The sequence below is a fragment of the Heloderma suspectum genome, chromosome 5, assembly GCF_057233095.1.
Source record: "Heloderma suspectum isolate Gila_16-S chromosome 5, 16-S_ref, whole genome shotgun sequence".
Taxonomy (NCBI): Eukaryota; Metazoa; Chordata; class Lepidosauria; order Squamata; family Helodermatidae; genus Heloderma; species Heloderma suspectum.
The window spans coordinates 128,515,240-128,539,619 of record NC_139462.1 but is presented as its reverse complement, the minus strand read 5'-3'; the positions used below and the strand labels follow the sequence as shown (position 1 = coordinate 128,539,619).

Genomic DNA, 24,380 nt, shown 5'->3' with positions numbered 1-24,380 from the left:
TCTCCCAGATGCTGGCTGAGAATTTAAACGGTGTCTCCAGGATCATATGAGGGAACCAAGAGATAGACCTGGGTATCATTGGCACACCCCAGCCTAAACCTCCAGATGACCCCATCCAGCAATTTCATGTAAATGTTAAAAAGCATGAGGGACAACATAGAATACTGTGATACCTCATAAACCAAATGCTACAGCGTGGAGCAGACATCTCCCAGCACTGCCTTCTGGTACCTCCCCTCCAAGAAGGAGTAAACCTACTATAGAATAGAATGCACCTACTATAGAATAGAATCCACTAATAGCCCAGAAGGATATTACAGTCAAAGATATCAACAGCCATTGGGAGATCCAGGAGAATCAACAGGGTTGCACTCCCCCTGTCTATCTCCTGTATATTTTAGGATAAAATACACACACACACAAATAATGCAAATATTCATGCTTTTTGAAACAGGAATAAATGGAGTTATGAATGAATACATACGAAACTAACACAGACCAAAAACAGACTGGCCTTCACGTTCCTTCCTCCTCTCCCTCCGCAATCAACATGCCAGGAAAAAAGGCTTTGAGCTACACTTCTTTACTAGTTTCTAGCTTCTTTACAAAGCGTATTCTAGGAACTCTCAAACTGCAATGAAACAGCTAATCCACACATCTACAAATATTAATAGGGGAGACGAAGAGGAAGTTAGAGAAGTTGCCAGCAGTCTGGGCAAGAACTTCTCAGCCAGACTAGCTTCACAGGGATACCCTTCCCTTAGGGTGGCTCCCTCTTACGTTGGCTTTCCTGGCAGAGTGGCCAACCTGGCAGAACATCTGAGCCCTGCCTCTAACGTTTCCCACTTCACTCTGCCACGGACCCTAATATCCCTCAAGCCACGCCCTTCGCTCTCCTCCCTCTCCAAAACCTGGGTTTTCATGGTGGAGGAAATGGGGGGCCAATCAGGCTAGGCCATCTGTGTGTCAAGGTCTTGGGAAGAAAGTCTTGCCATATCTGAGCTCACTAGGGAGGGTGCCTCCCCCTGTTTTGGCTGTTTCCATTCTGAATCTGAATCTGAGCTGCCAGACATCTCCACACGCTCAGATTCATTCCTGACACTGATCCATCCAACTGTACTTACAATCTCAATTATCTGCAATCAAATGGCAAGAAACGCATGCCAGAATACACTGGGATATTACTAATATATCACACACCTAGATTTAAGGAGCTGATGCAAAGTCTGAATGGATCACCATTGTTGAGCGAAATTTGAAAAGATTTGAGGGAAAACTGAGTTTTCTCAAATAATCTCAGTCATTTTGTTAAGTTTTCACTGGAAAACCTCAAATGGTTCTCACTATGGATGAAAGCATATATGAAATACAGCTAGCAAACAGTAGATTTGGACTCAACATCCACAAAACCTGTATAAAAACATGTTTCTCATTTCTACTCATAAATGCCTCATTACTTTAACTGCAAATTTCCAATTTTTAATCTGTCTACTTTGCAAACTAGTCAGATCAGGCCAAAGGATCCTAGTATTCCCCTTGAAGGCCAGAATTCAAAAGGGCCATGTTGTTGGTGGAAAAAGTACAACCTCTGTAATAAGCGCTAGCCCATGTCTGGTTGGATTCATCACACACCTTTCTCCACTGATGTTCTAGCACTCATTCCTGCCGTTTCATTATGCTATGTTCGCCCCCCAAACCAAGAGGCCAACCAGGCTCTTACAATTGTTCTAATAAACTCTCTCCCACTTTGATCAACCACTCAGGTCATTTACCCATTTCCAGAGGCTGACTAGGGCATCAAAAAAACCACCAACCAAGTCAGTAGGAAATTCCCTAGAAATAACAGGAAACCATCTGGATCCATTAATCTCCAGTGGAGGGACATACTAATAGATCCTCCAACCCTGCAGAAACCTCTAAACACTTACCAGGAAGTGATTTGACCATGTCAAGAAATTAAGAATACTCTCTTCTTGGTCTAGGGCATGAACTGCCACATGTGTAGGGCTGGAGAGAATTTAGGACAGATGGATAATAATCTTCCAAAACAACTAATCTGGGGGACCTCAACACCACCTCCAAGACCACTTCCACCAGCTCCATCAGAGCCTGTTGAGAAGCATCACAAGCAGAACAACCTGTCCCAAGAACACAACAACAATTGCTGTTCTATTATTATTGTTTAGCCATTAGCCATTAATAAAACCTTAGAAAATAAGTTAAAACAGAATCAGACATTTTAAAATGTTCATACATTTGTAAATACATTTGGCTAAATACATTCCATTTGTGTAGTAGCTAAAAGAAATAAGTGGCAGCTCTATGAGACAACACAAAAGTATATACACAGAAAACTGTGGGGATTGCCAGACAGAGTACTGGGCAAAGAACATGGAATCACAAAAGAAATAACAATTCCACCTCCCCACTGAGTCTATGCTGCTGCTGTGAAGAAATGTGGAGGATATGATTGAGATAGGTGAACACCTTGTCCAACCAGGTTTGATTTACTCATCCAAGATAGTCAAGTTGCTTACCTGTAGCTGTAGTTCTTCGAGTGGTCATCTGTGCATTCACACATATGGGCTCTGCGCCTGCACGGAGACTCGTTCGGGAAACTTCTAAGCTGCAGAGTTTTTTGGCAGGAACTCCTCCCCCACCGCCTGTGGCATATATAGCATGGGTTCCTGCCTTCCCCTCAGTTCCTTGAGACCGCAAGAGTCCCGGACTGAGGAGAAGAACACCTCGGTACCAACAGACTGTTGACACCAAAGTGGGGATGGTGGGAAGGTTGTGTGAATACACAGATGACCACTCAAAGAACTACAGTTACAGGTAAGCAACCTGACTTTCTTCTTCGTGGTCTCTGTGCATCACACTTATGGGCAAGTAACAAGCAAACTTACCAGAGTTGGGTCAGTGTCTCAATGTACTACCGATGAAAGCACAGCCCTGCCAAAGTCATAGTCCACTCGAGCTCGGATGTCCAATCTGTAGTGCTTTGTGAAAGTAGAAGGCTTAGACCCAGGTAGCCGCCTTACATAAGTCTACAAGAGGGACACCCCTTGTAACAGCCATGGAAGTCGACACTCCTCTTGTCGAATGAGCCCCAATTCAGGTCGGTAAGTCCTTCCCCGGAGATTCTGTGCACCAGTTGGATGGTGTGTACTATCCAGGAGGCCAGTCTCTGAGAGGAGACTGGAGAGCCCTTGTTGTGTCCTCCGTAGCAGAGGAAGAGTTGTTGCGAGTTGCGGAAAGGCTCTGTCTGAGACCTATAAAAAGCCAGGGCTCTCCGGACATCTAACATGTGCAGCCACCTTTCCAAATTGGAAGTTGGAGATAGAAAGAAGGGGGGGAGGACGATTGGCTGATTCACATGGAAGTCCGTGACCACCTTCGGAAGGAATGCTAAGTCCAGTCGAAGAACCACCTTTTCCTTGTGAAAAATGGCATGAGTCTATTCATAACGTGGAGAGTTCACTTGCTCTCCTCGATGTCATAATGGCTACCAATAAGGCGACCTTCCAAGAGAGCAGCCTCAAGTCCACGGTGGAAGGTACGCCCGGCCCGTTCTGGAATCAAGGATGGCCCCTATGAATTGAACCGTTCACGTGGGGGTCAAATGAGACTTTTCCTTGTTGATCCGTAGTCCCAGTGCCCGAAGAAGGTTTAAGACGTCCACAATAGCATGCAATAAGGCTTCTGGAGAGGAGTCTGCTAGTAGCCAATCGTTGAGATACAGGTAGATCTCCATTACCTTGAGGCGGAGGTAAGCGCAGAACATAGCCATGCACTTGGTGAACATGCGCGGAGCTGTTGAAAGACCGAACGGTAGAATGTTGAACTGGAAAAGTTCTTCTCTGATCACAAAGCAGAGGAATTTTCTGTGTGAGTGTTCTCTGGCTACATGGAAGTATGCATCCTCGAGGTCGATCATGGCGAACCAAGAGCACTTCCGAAGGAGTAAGAGAATTGTGGCTAGGGTTGTCATCCTGAACCTCTTGGGGGTGATAAACTTGTTCAGGTCTCGAAGGTCTAGAATGGGTTAGAGGCCTCCGTCCCATTTTGGTACTATGAAATACCTGGAGAAGAACACTTCCGTACCGGGGTTTGGAAGAACACGCTGGATGGCACCCTTTCGTAGGAGAGATTGGGTTTCTTTGTGAAGGACCTCTGAAGGTGGAGTGGTCTGGACTGGGCCCAGAGGCAGGAGAGTGTTGAATTCTATTTTGTATCCGCAATGACAGTAGCAAGCACCCAGTTGTTGGATGTCACTCTCGTCCAGGTCGAATAAGATTTGTTCGGAAGGTCTCCGAAGGGAGGTTTACAAAGGTTGGTACAGAGGGGAGATGAGTTGAAGTCAAAGATGACATTTAGGGAATCCCTAGCCCTTCACCTTTTGTTGGAACCTGGGGAGGGCATAGTTTTTTCTTTGTTTGTGTTGTTGTTATTGAGGGTATCTGGGTGTCCAGTTCCCAGAATGCCGAGGTAGGGAGGTCTGGTGTCGGTACTAGCAGCGTTGATGGTACGGAGCGTATTGCTGTTGTTGCTGGGATTGGCCGATGCCCATCTTATGAGCGGTCGTTCTAGCTTTCTATACAGAGTCCATCTGCTCATCTGTTTCTGCACTGAATAAACCCTTGCCATCGAAGGGTAGATTTTCTATCCGCAAGCAAGCTTCAGGGGTTAGGCCCGCAGAGCGGAGCCAAGCATGTCGCCTCAGGGCAACAGAGCCCATCATGCCCTTGGCGTTGCAGTCCACCTGATGACGGGCAGTATTGATCTGCTGACAAGATAGTTTGGATGCCTCCGCATGAAACATCCCGGCTAAGTTGAGTTGATCCTCAGGGAGGTATGCAATAAGGGAATCCATTTTCTCCCAGAGGAAGAGTTGATACCTGGCCATCATCGCCTGGTAGTCTGAGATTCTAAGTCCCAATGCTGCTGAAGAGCAAAGGCAACGTTCGACGAGATCAAGTTTACAGCCCCCCTTATCCACAGGCGAGGCATGTGTTTTCTGCGAGTGACCTTGAGCAAACACTATTATGGAGTTTGGTTTAGGATGCGAGAAGAGGAAAGACATGTCCATCTCTTGAACCCTGTACATCTATTCCAGCCTCTTGGATGTCGGGGTCAAGGACGAAGGCGCTTTCCATGTCTGCTGGACTGCACTCAGCAGAGCTGAAAGAAAGGGGATGGCCATTGGGGTGGACAGGTCCGTCAAGACGGCATCAAATACTGGATCGTGGAGTTGTTGTGGAGGTTGTTGTACCTCGATGCCCAACGCTTGAGCCATTCTAAGCACCTGCTCAGAGAAATGGCCCATGTCTTCAGAAGGCAAGGCTCTATCCTGTGTCCTAACGACATCATCTGCTGATGAGTTCGATGGGGGAATAGAAGAATAGGAGGAGGAGTCTGATTGGTAGTCCTCCCCGGATTCCTGCGAGTGGGCAGGGCGTAGTGCCACATCAGGTGCATGAGGTGGAATTGGAGGTAGCGAGGCTTGATGTTCCCGACTGGGTTGTTGTAGTGCTAAGGATGTAGAGTGCCTCAGTACCAGAGGAGGAGGGCAGAAGATGTCCTGAGTGTCAAAACCGGAGCGTTGTCTGGGCTGAAAGGGAGCATGCGATGGAGAAGTAGTTCCTAAGTAATGGGATCGATGAAGGAAGAGGTCGCGGTCCCTTCAGAGCCTCCAGTCTGTATTCAAGTGCTGACAGTGGGGAGGAGATAACGAGGCTGAGAAACGGTCCCAATCTTGGGATGGAGAGCGTGAGCGATCACGGTCATATTGCGCCCGCCAACACTGCTGATGGTATCGATCCGGAGATTGTTATCGAGGAGGCTGTTGAGGTGAAAATGCAGGTCGATACCGAGGTGACTGGATGTCATAGCGACACGGTGTTGGAGACCTGGCTCTCCGTTCCGGGGCTATTAGAAGTGGACGGGGTGGTGGGGTTGGCATGTCGCTCAACTCACCCTCCGAGACTGTGGAGATCAGGTCCAGAGTAACAGTTTGCGTGGGGGGCATGACACGAATTGGAGAATCAAGTAGAGGAGGAGAAGGTGGTAGGTCCCGTTCCTTTTCCTGTTGTTTGGAGGATTTTTTTCCTCTTCTTTTCTGGCGCGTCCACCACCGGTTTAGAACGTTTCGCCCATTCTGAGAGCTTTTTTGCTGCCAATATGGCCAGGCTCCTTCCCAGAGTGGGTGGATCTACCCGAACCGACTCAGCGGTTAGTGAGGGAGAAGACTGAATCAAAGGAGCCGCCTCTGCACTTGTGGAGGGGGCCACAATGGGCTGGTCCCTGGGAGTTTGGGCCTTAGGCATGTCAACCGCCTGAAGGGCCCGTTGCCACAGGATTGCTTGTAGTCAATCAGCTGTGTTCTTGCGAGGCTGCTTCGATAGCAATTGGCAGTGGTGGCAAAATTCAACCTTGTGGGTTTCTCCCAAGCAAATAAGACACAAAGAGTGGCCGTCTGAAGAGGGCACCTTACTGCCACAAACCGTGCACTTTCTGAACAGAGGCTTCGGGGCCATACGCTGAAGGAGAAAAAATGTGTCACCACTGAGGCGGATGATGCTCTCCAACACTGTCGACAGTTGACTCTCTCTCTCTCTCTTTCTGGTCTCTCACTCTCTCATTATAAGATAAAGAAGAAGAATAAGGTAAAGGAAGAAAAGAGGTTTTAGGTAAGGTAAGATAGAAATGCAGCGTGACAGAATGTCGAAAAGTTCCCCACGAAGTAACACTAAGATGGTTGAAAAGGAACTGAGGGGAAGGCAGGAACCCACGCTATATATGCCATAGGCGGTGGAAGAGGGGTTCCTGCCAAAAAACTCTGCAGCTCAGAAGTTTCCCGAACGAGTCTCTGCACAGGCACAGAGCCCTTATGTGTGATGCACAGAGACCACGAAGAAGAACAAATCCTAGTTTAGCTCTTCTTGAGCTATGCAACCAATAAGGATGAATTCTCACCCTCTGTGATGAATAATGCTATAACTGATTTCTGGACAGATCTGTATCCCAAGAGATGGGAAATGGGTGTTAGACTTGCAACACTCACTAGGTTATCTTCTGATAACTTAAAGACTAAAAAATGTATGAAGGCATAAGCTTTTGTGGGCTAGAGTTCACTTCATCTGATTCATAACGTGTTATCCTCAGTTGGCATATAAATACACACACACAGATATTAAGGGGAGAGTGGAGGCAAAGAAATGCAAAAAGCAGTCTGTGACAATTCAATTAAAGTTTAAATATATGCAAAATAAACACAGTGAACATTTATGACAGTAGTAATTTATGATAACGCAACCATCTTAGTATTGCTAACTACTTTAACATCTGTATGGGACAGGAAACCCTGCCAGCTGAAGATAACACTTCACACATGAAATGAAGTGGACTCTAGTCCATGAAAACTTTTGCCATAATAAATATGTTAGCCTTTAAGATGCTACAAGACTCTTTGTTGTTTTTGCTGCAACAGACTAATATAGATACTTCTGACATTTGCATGTAGTTACAACATTAACCATACATCTCATTCATTTCATTTTGTCAAGGTTTCCCTATTTGAAATGCTTATTATTTTACAAAGCTTTGGGTATTAATTTTTTCAAAAAGTAATCAGATGCACACACCTGACTACAATAGACAGAACAAGACCGTACTAAACTTCATAAGGGCTAAAGGCATCTGTTACCCTTTCTGTAAATAAGAACTATTTGCAAGACTTGGAGACTTTTTAACCAACAGTGTGTTTACTTCACAATAGTTCTTTACAGTGAAACCTTTCCTATAATTATTCTTTTCAGCATGAAATACAATGACTATGCATAATTGATTATACCTTCATGGAATCTTACTATTAATACTCTCGAACTCTTCAAAAGGTCCATGAACTTCAGCCATCCTTTCTGGCTCCCAATCAGTTTCTAGGCACAATTCAAGGTGCTGGTTTTGACCTTTAAGGCCCATCATGGCTTGGGACCAGGGTACCTAAAGGACCACCTCTCTCCCCATGCACCTATCTCAACCTTGAGATCATCTTCACAGACACTTCCTTGTAGCACAGAAGAGGTGATATTTCAGGTTGTTGACATGCATTGTGAAAAGTTTTGAAGCATGAAGAATGCATGTGTAAGCCTCCACTTCTTAAATTAACTCTGAACACATAAGCCGCTGTTTTTACTAACTCAGCTCAGTAAATGTCTTCTGTGCTTCTTCATTTGTGGTGAAGATTTGCCTCCCCTTTGCCAGCAAATGCATTTACAATATCACATCCAGTGCATTCGTGCATTCCAATTACAGCCCTATTTTTCTTTATTTTACTTACAGTATTTTTTACCCTGCTCTTCAGCAAAAAAAAAGGTTCCCAGAGCAGCTTGTGAGGATTAAAAATGAGACATTAATATATACACCACTGCTAAGACTAAACCTGATTTTCCGAACGTTGATCACCGTAGTGCATAATCTCCCACCCCTTCTCAGGAACAACTGGGCCCAACCATGTCATAAAATCCAAAGTACATATCAAATATGTCTGTATCCACACAGCTAAACACAACTGCTTCATGACCCTTTGTAGCAGCACCCATCCATCTGTTTCCTCCTGAATACACTAGAGGAAAGGCACCATATCTCTGCCCTCAGTTGTAATTCTATAGCATTTCTCATTAAAGTGTAGTAAGGAGCACTTTCTCCTAGGGATGCTGGAGAAATTCAACACAAACTAAAATGGGCTCAGATTTCTAAGAATCCAACCTGCGGAATCCATTGTGGACCGACCTCCCCAGGCCACATGGAGTTCGTGGACTTCTGGATTATTTTTTTTACTTTCCCAAAATTTATGCATATTTATTTGTAGGAAATCACACAGGTTTCAACTGAGACTGGTAAATATACATGAAGGTAGTTGAACACAAAATATTATGTACTGAGGTAAATTATGCAAATTGTTGTGAACCCTCTTATGGAATTATTTGCATATTATTCCGTCTGTCAACAGATGACAGAACAACAGGCGCCCGACAGTCGGCAAAACACAGACAGAGAGGATTTTACACAATCCATACATCCCTATTTTCTCCTCCAGCTTCTCTCTGTATTCTTCTGCCACTCCTCTAGGAACATGATCAGATGAAATTTCTTGTCGGGTTTTGACAGAAATTTCCTCCACTGTCTTCCAGTTTGTGGCTGGTGATACACTTGTAGGTTATTGTTCAGCCCCTTCTCCTCTGCAGTTAATTCCTGAGTCTTATATGGATCAAGTTTCCAGTCTGTCCATTAAAAAAAACTAGTCATTCTACTACCTTCATTGCAGCATCAAACTTTGCTTCTGGGAAAACAGACTTTTCCATGAATGGAGGAAAAAGTGCAAGAACTCAATATATTACACAAATTATTATTATTACTATTATTATTTCAATTTATCAGTCGCCCGATAGCCAAAGCTCTCAGAGTGACATACATAATAAAAGGCAAAACATAAAACCAATGAAAAAACACATTAAAAGTACTCCTGTCATAGGCAGGCACAGATCATCTCAGGCTCCTGCTCCAACTAAACTGTCCCCTCCCTCCACAGGGCCATTATCATCAACTGTCTTGTGGGAAGGATCCCAGAAGACGGAGGAAAGCAAGTAGGTAAAGATCACCTCAGGCCCCTGCTCCAGCTGGACTGCCCTCCCTTCACCCACAGGGCTTTCTTCCATCAACTTCCCTGTGGGACACATCCTTATGAGTTATTTTTCATACTGTTCTTAATGTTTTTTTAATTAATGAAGTATTTTTTACTTGAAAGATACCTTGGTAGGATTTAATCCTGAAAGGCAGAATATAAATGATTGTAATTAATAATTAAATAAATACATAAAATATTTATATTACAAATTTTCCTCATTTCAAATCAGTATCTTCTTTCAATTAGCATAGTGGTGTTATCTGTGTTATCACTGCAGTGCTTCACTCCAGTTCCGGGCAGAATTACGGAGCTGAGCTAAAATGCCCCTTCCTGTTTTACTGCCCTACCTGCAGGTGAAGAAATAAGAACATAAGAACTTCAGAGGAGCTTTAGTCACTTGATATTGTAGGTGTGTTTTGGATAGCACTGTGGTAAACAGCATGGTTTCCATAGCCATAAAAAGGACACAAAGATGAAATACATAAGAACATAAGAAGAGCCATGCTGGATCAGACCAAGGGTCCATCTAGTCCAGCATTCTGTTTGCACAGTGGCCAACCAGCTGTCAACTGGGAACCCACAAGCAGAGGCATGAGCACAACAGCACCCTGCAGCCCATGTTCCCCAACAACTGGTTACATAGGCTCACTGCCTCTGGTACTGGAAGGTAGCACATAGCCATCAGCACTAGTAGCATGTCATAGCCTTTTCCTCCAGGAATTTGTCCTACCCCCTTTTAAAGCCATCCAAACTGGTGGCCATCACTACATCCTGTGGTAGCGAATTGTGAAGTTTAACTACGTGCTGTGTGAAGAAGTACCTCCTTGTATCTGTCCTGAATCTCCCACCAATCAGCTTCATAGGATGACCCTGGGTTCTAGTATTTTGAGACAGGGAGAAAAATGTCTCCCTATCCACATCCTCCACACCATGCATCATTTTGTAGACCTCTATCATGTCTGCCCTTACCCTCCCTTTTTCCAAGCTAAACAATTCCAGCTGTTGTAACCTTCTCTCACAGGAGAGATACTCCAGCCCCTTGATCATTTTAGTTGCCCTCCTCTGCATTTTTCCAGCTCTACAATATCTTTTTTTAGGTGTGGTGACCAGAACTGTAGACAGTATTCCAAGTGTGGTCGCACTATAGATTTGTATAGGGGCAGTATGATGTTGGCAGTTCTATTCTCAATTCCTTTTCTAATTATGCCTCACATGGAGTTTGCCTTTTTTACAGCGACTGCACAGTGGGTTGACATCATCATCAAGCTGTCCACCACAACCCCAAAATCTCGGGCAGTCACCGCTAGCTCAGATCTCATCAGGCTATACTTGAAGGTGGGATTTTTTGCCCCAACGTGCATCAATTTACACTTGCTTACACTGAACCGCATTTGCTATTTAGATGCCCATTCTCCCACTTCACTGCTCACTCCTAATTCCAGATCATTTCTGAACAGGTTGAAAAGCAATAGTCCTAATACAGATCCCTGTGGGACCCTACTATTTATTTCCCTCCATTGGGATAATTTACCATCTATTCCTACTCTCTGCTTTCTGTTCTGTAACCAGTTACTGATCCATACGAGGGCCTGTCCTCTTATTCCATGGCTGCTAAGTTTGCTCATGACTCTTTGGTGAGGGACTTTGTCAAAAGCCTTTTGGAAGTCCAAGTAACAATGTCTACCAGATCAGCCCTGTCTACATGTTTACTGACACTCTCAAAGAACTCTAAAGTTAGTGAGACAGGACTTACCTTTGCGGAAGCTGTGTTGATTCTTTTTCAGCAGGGCATGTCCTTCTATATGCTTACTAATTTTATCTTTAATAATGTCTTCAACTAATTTACTCGGAACGGAAGTTTAGCTGACCAGCCTGTAATTTCCCGGGTCCCCCCGGATCCCTTTTTGAAAACTGGTGTTACATTGGCCATCTTCCAGTCCTCTGGAATAGAGGCTGATCATAGGAACACGTTGCATATTTTAGTTAGAAGATCAGCAATTTCATATTTGAGTTCTTTGTGAACTCTAGGATGGATACCATCTGGGCCTGGTGATTTATTTGCTTTCAATTTATCAATAACGTTGACAACTTCATCTTTTGTCACCACCATTTACCTCAGTTCCTCAGACTCCCTTCCTGAAAACATCAGTTCAAGCACAGGTATCTGTCCTATATCTTCTGCAGTGAAGACAGATGAAAAGATTTCAGTCAGCTTCTCTGCCATCTCCTTGCCCTCCTTCAGTACTCCTGTAACTCCATTGTCATCCAATGGTCCAACTGCCTCCCTAGCTGGTTTTCTGCTTCTGATATATTTAAAGAATTCTTTATTGTTAGCTTTGATGTTGTTAGCGATATGCTCTTCAAAATGCTTTTTTGTATCTCTTATTGTTTGCTTGCATCGCCTTTGTGCAAGCTTGGGCTGCCTTTTGTTTTCCTCACTTGGGCAAGAATTCCATTTCTGAAGGAACCGCTCTTTTCCCTAATAGCTCCCTTGACACCGCTCGTTAACCATGCAGGTGACCTCTTGGACTTGGTGCTACCTTTCCTAACCTGTGGTATACATTTTAACTGGGCTTCTATTATTGCGGTTTTGAGTAATCTCCAAGCATTCTGAAGGAATTTAATCCTCTTGACTCCCCCTTTTAACTTCCTTTTCACCAGTTCCCTCATTTTAGAGAAGTTTTCTCTTTTAAAGTCAAATGTGACAGTGTTGGACAATTCCTGGACAATTTTCCACTTAAATATATGTTAAATCTGATAGCATTATGATCACTGTTTCCAATTGATTCAACAACATTTACATCTTGTACTAGGTCCTGGGCGACACCACTTAGGATTAAATCCAAGGTAGCCTCTCCTCTGGTTGGTTCCATGACCAGCTGTTCTAAGGCACAATCATTTAGGGCATCGAGAAATTTAACCTCTTTGTCATGACTAAAACATGCATTTATCTAGTCAATGTGGGGGTAATTGAACCTACCCCTTTTAGATGTGCTAGTCCACTCAACACTATGCCCTCTTTGATTAAAACAGTACACCCTTCCCTGTCCTTCCTGTAGAGTTTAGATCCAGAGATGACCGTATCCCACTGTTTCTCTCCGTTCCACCAGGTTTCTGTAACGCCCACTATATCCAGGTTCTCCATTAACACCAAGCACTCTTTTGGCTCAGAGGCATCTAGCATTTGCATAGAAACACCTATACACAGTACACAGCATCCCTCCCCAGATGCCTCTAGCGTGTACATCTTTTGCTTTGGCACTTTGGCCTCTTTGATTGGCTATTATGTTCTACCATGTACTCCTGGCCAATTTCCTCCCCTTCTACGTTTGGGTAATCAGAAACATTTTCATCTTCATCCCCTTGGGATGATTTAACCTGAACCAGATGCTTCACAGCTCCTGTTGGCTTTCCTCTAGGGTTTAGTTTAAAAGTTGCTCTGCCACCCTTTTTATGTTTAGCACCAGCAGTCTGGTTCCATTTTGGTTCAAATAGAGCCCATCCCTCTTGTACAGGCCCGGCTTGTCTCAAAATGTTTCCCAGTGCCTAACAAATCTGAACCCCTCCTCCTTACACCACCATCTCATCCACACATTGAGGCTCCTCAGCTTTGCCTGTCTAGTTGGCTCTGCACGAGGAACAGGTAGCATTTCAGAGAAAGCCACCTTGGTGGTCCTGGATTTCAACCTCCTACCTAGCAACCTAAATTTGGCTTCCAGGACCTCACAATTACATTTTCCCACATTGCTGGTACCAACATGGACCTCGATCACTGACTCCACCCCAGCATTACCTACTAGGCAATCTAGATGGCATGTGATATCCGCACCCTTCGCACCAGGCAGGCAATTCGCCATGCGGTCTACACGCCCATTACAAACCCAGCTGTCTATGTGTCTAATGATTGAATCTCCCACTACCACAAACCCCCCTCCCCTGGAGGCACATCCTCGGTGTGAGAGGGTATTTGTTCATCTTCCGAGGAATTGGTCCCTTCTAAGGTATTATTTCCCTTTTCCTCAGAATGATGCCGTCCTTCCCCAAGCCCCGCATTCTCCATGACAGCAGAGGAGCTACCACCCTGGGAGTGGGACACAGCTAATAGGTCCCTGAAGGTCTCATCCACCAATCTCTCTGCCTCTCTTAGCTTCTCCAGGCCAGCAACCTTGTCCTCAAGGGAACGAACTTGTTCCCTGAGAGCCAGGAGCTCATTACACTGAGCACAAACCCACGACTTCTGTCCAGCAGGCAGATAGTCATACAAGTGGCAGCCAGTACACTGGATAGCTCCCACCTCCCCGCCGGCCTTCTATCTTCATAATTGTTTTTTTATTTGGGTGTGTTTTCCCTGGAAAATGTAGGAGTTTACTACGAGAAAGTGGGGAAATTATTTATAGTTATTTATTTACAGTTACTTACTATGAGTAGGGAGGCAAGAGTTCACTGACCTGGCTTCCTCGCCCAGTTGCTAAAGTTGCACAGTTGCTTAACTCGCTTGATTGCTGATGCTTCATCCCTGGGGCTGAGATGCCTCATAACTCGTGCTCCTCATGCTAAGACAGCAGGCTCCCTCGCAAGCGTGCCTCCTTATTTAGATAGGCCCAACTGCTGCTACAGTAAATCTGATTGGACAGCCTCGTTTGAAAAACAAGTGAGGCTGTGTTTAAACACCTGATCAGTACTGGCTTTCAGTGGCTGGAAATGTAGGTCAGTTGGCCCCCCAGGGAATGGTGATTCCTATTTAGGAAAGAGGACTGTTAACAATAGTGAATGGGAGACCTATTGAGGGGAGATCCTCTATTCAATGGGTCATTGGAGAAGCCAGCAGACAAAGCGTAGGTGATTTGGGAAGGCTGTGGCTTGCAAGTTCTGGATCCCTTTTCTGTGTGTTTTTTTAAAAAAACGTAAGTGATATGCTCAACTCTTAAACTTGCTTTATTTAATGAACTGATTTTCAAGGCCCAAAGCCTGAGCCTAAACTGAGCTCATCCTGAAGCTAGCCAGCACTTTTTCCTGCTTTAAGCAGACTCTTCCACTGTTTACTGTTTCAAAACTTAATTGATATGCTGAATAGGGGAAATTTCGGTGTTTTGAGTGGCGAAAAGAGAAGGATCACTGTGGTGAAACATGCAGCAACAAAATAAGGTGAGCTGGAGGGATAACAGTTTTGCCCCTCTTCCCATTCTTCACCAAAATTCCAGCCAAAGTTCGTTATGGAGAGTTCAGGCTTAAGAAAAACAACTGAGAGTCACACCTCAATGCATTTGAGTACTACACATCTTAAGCCAGCCTTCCTCACCTAGTGTTTTTCAGATGTTTTGGACTACAACTCCCAGCATCCCTAAACACTGGCATGCTGGCTGGGGCTGATGGAAGTTTGTCCAAAATATCTGGGGGGCACATCATGCATACACATTAGTAGAGCTCTTGTAGTACTCCATTAGTGTGATGTAGTGGTTAGAGCAGGGGTGGGTAACCTGTGGCCCTCCAAATGTTGTTGGACTTCAACTCCCATCAGCCCTGGACAGCAAAGTCAATGGTGAGGGAAGTTGCCACCCATGGGTTAGAGTGTCAGATTACGACCAGAGAGACCTGCACTGAAATCCCCACTCAGACATGAAGCTCACTGGCAGACCTTGGGCTAGTCTCTCTCTCTCCTGCCTAACCTACCATCTCCCTTGCAGAGAGAGAGGGCAACAGAACCATGTATGCTACCTTGAGCCCCTTGGAGGAAAGGTGGGATATATATGTATTAATAAAAAAATATCTCTGAGAAGCAGTAAATGCTGCTAGGTTTTAATGAAAACTGTTCACATTCCAAATAATCCTATGAGACAAGCTGCAATAGATCATATTTTGCATATTAATAACAGAACACACGAATACATGACTATCTATGACAAATATACCTAATTGGCAAATTTCTTTTAAACAACTTTAAAAATTAGATAAAATTTGGCTTAAACTGCTAAGATGTGTCAACCTATAGTTTTTCTTGCTATATTAAAAAACCCACCCTTAACATGCTTTGCAAAATTAGTAACTTCCCACAATGTTAAAAAGAAAAGGCTTGACCCAGTTCCCTGTGGGCGCAATGCCTCTGTGCAGAAGGATCCCCACAGGGAGGGATGGACAGACTCCCCTCCATCTGCAGCACCATCTGTCCTCCAACCCTCTGCCAGCTGCCAGCTACCCACCCCTTCTCACTACGTGAGCTGCCACACAGTCCACAGGCACCCAGTGAGCACCTGGTGGCTGCCTGGTCCCTCAGCAAGCCACCATTTTTTGCGAAATGGTGGCTCGGGTTTTTCAGTAAATGAAATGTTGCATAAATGGCCCCTTTACAGCCACCATTGAGGTATCATTACATTTACTGAAAAACCCAAGCAGCCATTTTTTCGCAAAATGGCAGCTTGCTGAGGGAACAGGTGCTCACAGACCATGCTGTGGTTCAGCCAGCAGGTCCAGTAAGTGCAGCAGCTCGATGAGCTGGGTCCGGGAGTCCTCTTGGACTCCTGCAACATCCCTACCCATAGGACATAACGTAACACTGGATAGCAGTTAAAGTGCCAAACTAGCATCTATGAAGCCCAGATTCAAATCCCCACTTAGCCATTAAGCTCACAGCTTGAACTTGAGCTAGTCACTCTCTCTTAGCCTGACCTATCTCACAAGGATGTTGTGTGGACAAAGTGGGGGTGAGAACCATGTACACTATCTTCAGCTCTTCATAGGAAAGGAAGGATAGAAATATCCTAAATAAATAATAGTTCCTGTTTTCCACCACTTTAAGCAAGTAGAGCGGGGAGGGATAGGCATGGATATGGGAGGTACAGACAATGGTGTAGTGCCCATGCGTGTGCTGCAGGAGGTGGAGGAGGAAATAGGGCTCTGTTATATGCTATAGCAGGGAGGACAATCTTTTTTGCCCAGAGCGCTGTATCCTGTGCCTGGTGGCAGGCTGAAGACTGCACATATACACAAGTGCGTGCACACACTATGGGTACCCACCCACAGACATCTCTGCAGGCAGGGATGGGGAGGTTTAAATTTCTCCTCCCTGCATGCTCAGATGGGATCATCTGGGTTAAAGCCTCTCCCACCTTCCAATGATCCCCTCTGAAATCACTATTTTCCTACATTATTAGCAGTCGGAAAACAACCATCTTGGCAGCGCTGGGATTGCTGGGGGGAGGAAGGTTAAAGTCTCTTCCACCACCACCCCAGTGATCCGTTCCAAGATTGGTGTTTTCCCACCGCTAATAGCAGTGAAAAAACAGCTATCTTGGCATATCAGGATCTCTGGACCAGGAGATTAAAGCCTCTCCCATCCCATAGCAAATCCAACTGGGACTGTTGTTCCAGTGCTGCTAAGAGTAGAGCTGGAACAACAATCTTTTCCCCACAGCCCAGCTGATCAGCTCAGCTGCAAGGATAAGCGGGTGGAGGTCCCAAGGGTTTGGTGGGTCTCATGGAGAGTGGGAGCAGGCTGCTTCTAGCCCATGCGCTGCAGGTTGCCCAAGCTTGCCCTTCCATGTATGGTTGCTGCACCCACCATGGATGGCTACAAAGTTTAATTAATTAATCAGCTGGGATTAATCCAGCTTTGTAAGTAAGCCCACTAAAGTTACTAGCCAGCAAAAAAAAAAAAAAACTTCCAGAAGATGGATAGAGAGCTTTGTCCCTCCTGCAATAGTTCACTACATTTCTATGCTGGAAAGAGAGGAGAGACAAAGCCGGCTCACTGCCCTGCATGGAATTATTCCTTCTTGCCTGTGGCTTCTATCCTACTTGCAGTTCCTTCTTCCTACCAGTCTAGTACTTAAATATGGCTGGATTAATCCATTTAAAACCTATGATCAACTATAGAGGCAGCAGATTTTTAAAAGACTCTTAGGGCACAATCCTATGGAGACAGATGTCAGCCTCTGAACTTGGAGGCTGACTCCTATCTAATACAGTGCAGCTAGAGCACAGATTCCCTATGCTCTGGCTGCCTTGCGTTTTTGCTAGATGCGTGATTTCACATGTCTAGCCAGGGACTTCGGAGCAGGAGCGAGGAGGCCATTCAGCACATAGGAAGCCTCCCCTCCTCACCCCAAGACTGCCCCCTTTTTTGCCCTCTCTGCACTCCATTTCTGAGCACGGAGAAGAAGCTGGCACAGAAAGGATTGCACCAGCTATGAGGGGAGGAAAATGGGAGCACGGTTTCTGGGAACCACATTTGGAGCCCTGGCTCCGACCTGGGTTCCCAGAAACTGACAAATCCTATGGCCTTCTAGACAGTGTCTAGTAGCCATAGGATTGCTTCCTTAATTACTTTTAATACCACTACTGTAGCAGGATTACATTAAGAATCTCTTATTAGAAAACATGGGGAGGTTTATAAAATCTTTTCCCCCTCAACAGATTTATCATGTTGGTGTTTCTACTACTAATGGTGTTATTATTGGTAAAGCCAATGGTGTCATAATTGGTAAACAAGGTAAGTTTCCATTAAAAAATACAGAACAGGCTTTGTAAGATTTGTAATACAGAATTTAGAAACAATATGAGGAACAAATACATCTCAGTCCTCTACCCAAGGTCCTCTAAGGGCTATCTCCTGCGGCTGCCTAATGTGAGATTGGCAGCCACACACAAGAGGACCTTTTCCTTTGCCGCCCCTCAGTTGTGGAATGACCTGCCAGTTGAAATGTGCCTGCTGACCTCTTTGAAGGTTTTTAAGCAGGCATTAAAGACTCTTATTCTGGCAGGCCTTCCCTTTTTAGAACCCTTGTTCCTTTTGTATACTGTTTTAAGCTGTGTTGTTTTATTTTGGATTTTTATTTTTTATTAAATTGTTTTTAGTTCGAAGTTGTTTTTAGTTATATGTTGTTTGTATATATTGTCCATATGCTTTTATGTATATGGCTTTTAAACTTTGTATATTGCATTTTAATGTTATATGCTCAGACCTTCTGGTCCCTGTTATTAATCTGGCTGCTGCATTTTCTACAAGCTGCAGCTTCTGAACAGTCTTCAAGGACAGCTTCACGTTGAGTGTGTTGCACTAATCTAACTTGGAGGTTACCACTGCAGCCAGGTTATCCCTGTCCATATAGGAGTGTAGGTGGACCACCAGCTGTAGCTGATAGAAGCTGAGGCCACCCAAGCTTCAAGTGACAGAGGTGGCTCCAGGAGAACCCCAAGCTCTTGTCAGAAGGAAACTGAGCCCAGAGAGCCTCAGAGCAGTTCGGATTCTGAGGAGAAACAGCTATCCGTGGGAGAGGGGCCAGCTCATCCCTCCCAGGCTCAGCACCTGGCAGAGATTCCTCCTGCCAGCATTCCTAAGATAGATAGCGACCCTGGCAGTGAGGGAATGCGGGAGGGGGGCTTCTTAGATGCTCGACGCAGACACAAAGAGCGACGAGCGATGGAGGGCGCGGAAAGGAGGCGTAGAGCCCGTTTGGCGAGCAAGCAACGGCCGCCTCCCATGGACCCAAGGGAAAGAGGGAGGATCTCTCCCTAGCCCATAAGTTCTGGGTCTTCAAGTGACTCTCTTTCAAATGGGGATCAACTGACTACTTGAAGCTTAGGTCACCCTGCTGTTCCTTGCTTTAGTCGCTGGTCATTAGCATCTGAAAAAGTCATTAAGTTGTAAAAGGATTAAAGCTTTGAAAAGAAATCCTTTCGTCTGTGTCTTGAGTTGGCTATTGCAATCTACTGGGAGAGGCCGCCAGAGCACTCCTGACAGCTATGAACCTGCACCTTCAGGGGACATGCAACCCTATCCAGAACAGGATGGGCACCATCTATCCAATCAGAAGAATCACCCACTAACAGCATCTCAGTCTTGTCTGCATTGAGCTTTTCCAGTCCATTGCTGCAGCCAGCCACTGATTTAGCACATCCACACTCCCAGCTCAGACAGTCGGTCCAGAGAGATATCATGGTCAATGGTATAGAAAGCCGCCAAGAGATCCAGGACTATCATCAGGGTCATACTCCCCCTGTCTCTCTCCCTACAGAGGTCATCATACAGGGTGACCAAAGATGTTTCCCTACCAAAACCTGGTCTGAACCCTAACTGAAATGGATCCAGATAATTGGTCTCATCCAAGAGCGTCTGGAGCTGGTTGGACACCACCTGGTCGTATACCATCTGGTCAAGGACAATGCCCAGGAAAGGAACATTTGCCACTGGGCTAAAGTTGTTAAGATCTTCCGGGTCGAGGGAGGGTTTCTTCATGAGTGGCCTCACCACTGCCTCTTTCAGGCAGCTTGGGACCACTCTCTCTCACAAGCAGACAGTGATCACTTTCCTGGCCCAGCCAGCTGTTCCCTCCCTGCCAGTTTTTATAAGACAAGAGGGACAAGGATCCAATACAGAAGTGGCTCCACAAACCTGTCCAAGTACCTTGTCAATGTCCTCAGGCTGTGCCAACTGAAACTCATCCAAGAAAACAGGAGCAGGCTGTGCTCTGGATACCTCACTTGATTTATCTGCTGTAACACTAGAATCTATGTCCTGGAAGATGCAAGAGATTTTATCCTGGAAGTGCCTAGCAAATGTATTACATAGACGGCCTCAGACGGATCAACAAAAACTGATGGAGTGCCTCTGCCAGGATGAACCTACCCATAGAATACGTTCATCATCTAAGACTGTCCTCCAAGTGCCTCCTCTGAGGGAGGCTCAGAAGGTGGCAACAAGGGAGAGGGCCTTCTTGGTGGTGGCTCCCCGATTGTGGAATGGTCTCCCCGAAGAGGCCCGCCTGGCACCAACATTATCATCTTTTCAATGCCAGATTAATACCTTCCTCTTCTCTCAGGCATTTGGCAGCATGTGATGAGCTTTTAATCAGTTATTGGATTTTTCTTATTGCTGATTGTTTAAAATTGTTTTAGATATATCTGTGTCTCTGTGCGTGCTGTCTGTTTATATGTTTGTATGTAAATGGTTTTTATAATGTATTTTTAAGGTTTTAATCTTTGTAAACTGTTGAGAGAGTTTCAACTATTAGGTGGTATAGAAATGAAATAATAAATAAATAATAAAACTCACCAAGATATTGAAGATAATGGGACCACATTGTTTTGCAACTGAGTTTTTTTCAAACACTTGAAGAAGAGCTATAATTAAGAATGTTTGATGTATGTACTTATGTTATTTAGATTTGGGTCAGGGGGACTGAAAACTGAAAACCTGGTCAGATGCAAGAATTCTGTAAGAATCTAAACCAAATAAAGCTCTAAAGAGAATATAACTATGTCAGGGTATCCTTCTGGATAGGTTGTCTCAGCTCGGAGTTGCAGTCACTGTGCTGCAGTGGTTCCACTCCTACTTGGATGGCCAATTCCAGAAGGTGGTGTTAAGGGATTATTGCTCTGTGCCATGGCAATTATGCCATGAGGTTCCACAGGGCTCTATTTTATCCCCCATGCTGTTTAACATCTACATGAAACTGCTGGGAGAGGTCATTCAGAGATGTGACCAGCCAGATGGGTGATTAATAAATTTAATGAATAAATAAATAAATGAGGGCTGAGTTGTCATCAATCTGTGGATGACATGTAGCTCTACCTCTCTTTTTCATCAAAGCCAGGTGATGCAGTGGCTGTTCTGAATCAGCTTAGGCTGATATACCAACTAAACCCTTATCTGGACAGATACAACCTAGCTACAGTTATCCATGCTCTGATAATCTCTCATCTGGATTACTGCAATGCATTATATATGGGGATGCCTTTGAAAATGGTCCAGAAATTTCAGCTGGTCCAAAACAGGGCAGTGAGATTGTTAACAAGGACTGGCCAACGAGTTCATATTATCCGAGTACTTTCCCAGCTGCACTGGCTGCCAGTCCCTTTCTGGGCCTGATTCAAAGTGCTGGTATTAACATTCAAAGCCCTAAACAGCTTGGGGCCAGGTTACCTGAAGAATCGCCTTCTCCCATATGTACTTGTCCTAAGATCATCTTCAGGGGTCTTTCTCCAGGAGCCCTTGCCAAAAGAGGTAAGGCAGGTGGCTACCAGGAAAAGGGCATTTTCCGCTGTGGCACCCCGGGTGTGGAATGAACTCCCTAGAGAAGTTCACCTGGCACCTACATTGTACTCTTTCCAGCACCAGATGAAGACCTTTTTATTTTCCCAGACATTTTAAGCATTCCATTTTTTTAGCTCTGCTGTCTTAAATCTGATATTGTGTTTTAAATATCTGCAATGCTGCTAGTTTTACTCTGGTTGTATTTTTATTCTGTACTTTTAATCTATTATATTTTATATTGTTTTTTCTGTTGTATTTTTGTAGTTTTAATTTTGTGAACCACCCAGAGAGCTTTGGCTACTGGGCACTATAAAAATAAATAAATAAACAAACAAATACATAAACACCATTATTAAACACCAAGGGTAGGATCCAATGGTTCAGTTCCGCAGACAGAACTGCAAGGGGAAGGGCAATTTCCTTACCCCTCAAAGGCCCTCAAAATTTGTTCCAAAGGGATGAGTAACCCTCTGGAGCAGATTTTCAGGCAGTGCAGAGGGTTGCAAGGAAGAGGAGGAGAGAAGGCACAAGTCCCATCGTGCTAGTGGAGTTCCTCTAACATGAAGTTGGATTTAACCCTAAATATAAATTAGAAATTAATTAAAAGAGTATTAGTAAAATCTTTGATTTTAACTGCAAAATGTTGGAAAGAAGAGAAATTTCTCTCATTTGAAGAATGGCAAAGGAAGTTCTGACACACTGATAGCACTCAGACAGAATGTTAAGCAGATTCTGGAGAATTCTGTTTTATCACTGAGCCCATTCATTACCACTTGGCTTTTCCTACTAGTATGACTGACTAAACAAACCATGAATGGTTTGTTTAGCATGTTCTCTGAACCAAGGATGCTAAATAGTCACTCCCAAACAAGCTAGGATCCGTAAGCCAAGAACAAACCCTGGTTTATGATCCTGGCTTGTAAAGGGAGTGATAAACCAGAATCCTTGATTCAGATAACACGCTAAACTGGATTTCGACAAACACACCCACCAACAGTCCAAGGGTGAGAGAAAGTCTTTGACCTTGGCAAGCAAGAAAGCTCACAGAAGGGAATTGCATTACAGCAGCTAAATTAGGCTGCCAGAACACCTTGCAGTTGACGTTTGAAAGTCTCTGGTTCTGAATGGTATTGGCAAGGATCTGCTCCCTTTCCCCTCCCTTCCCTTCCTGGGAATACCATACATCTGGTGAGTGGGAGGGGAGGCTGGATGCACCATGTTCAGACTCTCGCTGGTGCTACACACTATTGTGTTTCTCCTCCTTTCTATATTCACAACAGAGTCCTAAAATTAATGTACATAGTCCAAGTAAAATTGAAAGCAAACTCACTCAATTTACATAATGTCAAGCAAAAGGCTTATCAATAGAGAATTGTCGAAAGAAGGGATTTTCAGGGTGAGATGAGGGAAACCATCCGTATTCAACATTTCAAACTTACTAAACTTGTGTAAGTTCCTTACCAGTTAATTTCTTCATGGGCTGGAGCCGAACACTGATAGACTGATGTGTTAGTAATGGGGAGGATGGGAGAGAGCGGGACATGCCTTCCATAATCCGAATGTGCTGCATACCTTCAGGGACTGGAAGTGTTGGGATAGCATACTCTTGTTCAAAAGCACAGTCGTTCTCTGTGGAACTGCCACCTGAGAGAAATTTAACAATAACAATAAAAGAAAAACCATGAATGTAATATCGCCTTTGTTTAAAATCTGTTCATAGACAATTACTGTGGCCCTTCACACAGCATCATATGTTGAAGTCGGGCAGTTTCTTATACAAATCAAGGTACTTTCCCTAAACTATAAAATATTGGGTATCTCACTAGTTCCATAGACAGAGCCTTGAATCTTTGTTAAGGAAGCCAAATATCTTTTTCTTCAGGACATACTCACACCCAACCGGGGAAGCCACCTTTACAGATTAAAACAGCCAATGCTGTTGCAGTGTTGACTAGCACATCGCAGAGTAACTCATATGTCTGGACTGTCTGAATCAGAAGAGCTGAAGCAATGCCCAGTCTGTCAAATAAGGGTCATTCCAGCACAGATACAAATCAATATGAAATCCTGAACACTTGAATGAAAACATCCCATTCACTTGATTTAATGTTGATTACTTCAACAACATTTCCCATCATTTCTGTTTCTAACCCCTTTCATCTTCTCCACTCCCTTTTCAGCATTCCTTCTGTAGGAGCCCTGCCAAAGGAAGTGAGGTGGGTGGCTACTAGGAGGGCTTTTTTTTTAATGGCACCCTGGATGTGGAATGAGCTTCCCAGAAAGGCTCACCTGGCACCTCCATTGTGCTCTTTTTGGTGTTAGGCGCGGACCTTATTTCCCCAGGCATTTTAGTCTTTCAGTTTCTGTTGTTTTAAATCTGTTACTGTATTTTAAACGTTTTCACTGCTGCTAGGTTTTATTTCAGTTTTTATTTTTATATTATATTGTATCTTTAAATTTTTAAACTTGTGTTACGTGTCTATTGGACACCGCAAAGCCTTTTTAATAAAGGATTGTTTAATTCAGCTAATTGCTGGCAGTGCAATGCAGCTAATGCTTCTTTTAAACATATGTTTTGGCAATGTCCAGTAGTTGCTGCTTTGGGGGAGGAGGTTATTATATGGATAATTTTTTTACTGGAACAGTCTTTGGTATTCGCTCATGTAC

General features: G+C 44.5%; 1 protein-coding gene across 1 annotated transcript in view; it reads right to left on the bottom strand.

Annotated features, from left to right (window-relative positions):
- Positions 1–24,380, bottom strand: part of TANC2 (tetratricopeptide repeat, ankyrin repeat and coiled-coil containing 2) — a 529,014-nt gene that overhangs the window by 341,773 nt on the left and 162,861 nt on the right. The window contains exon 5 of the mRNA XM_084857421.1: positions 23,175–23,357. Coding sequence (XP_084713547.1) covers positions 23,175–23,357 — 183 coding nt within the window. The remainder of the gene's footprint in view (positions 1–23,174; positions 23,358–24,380) is intronic.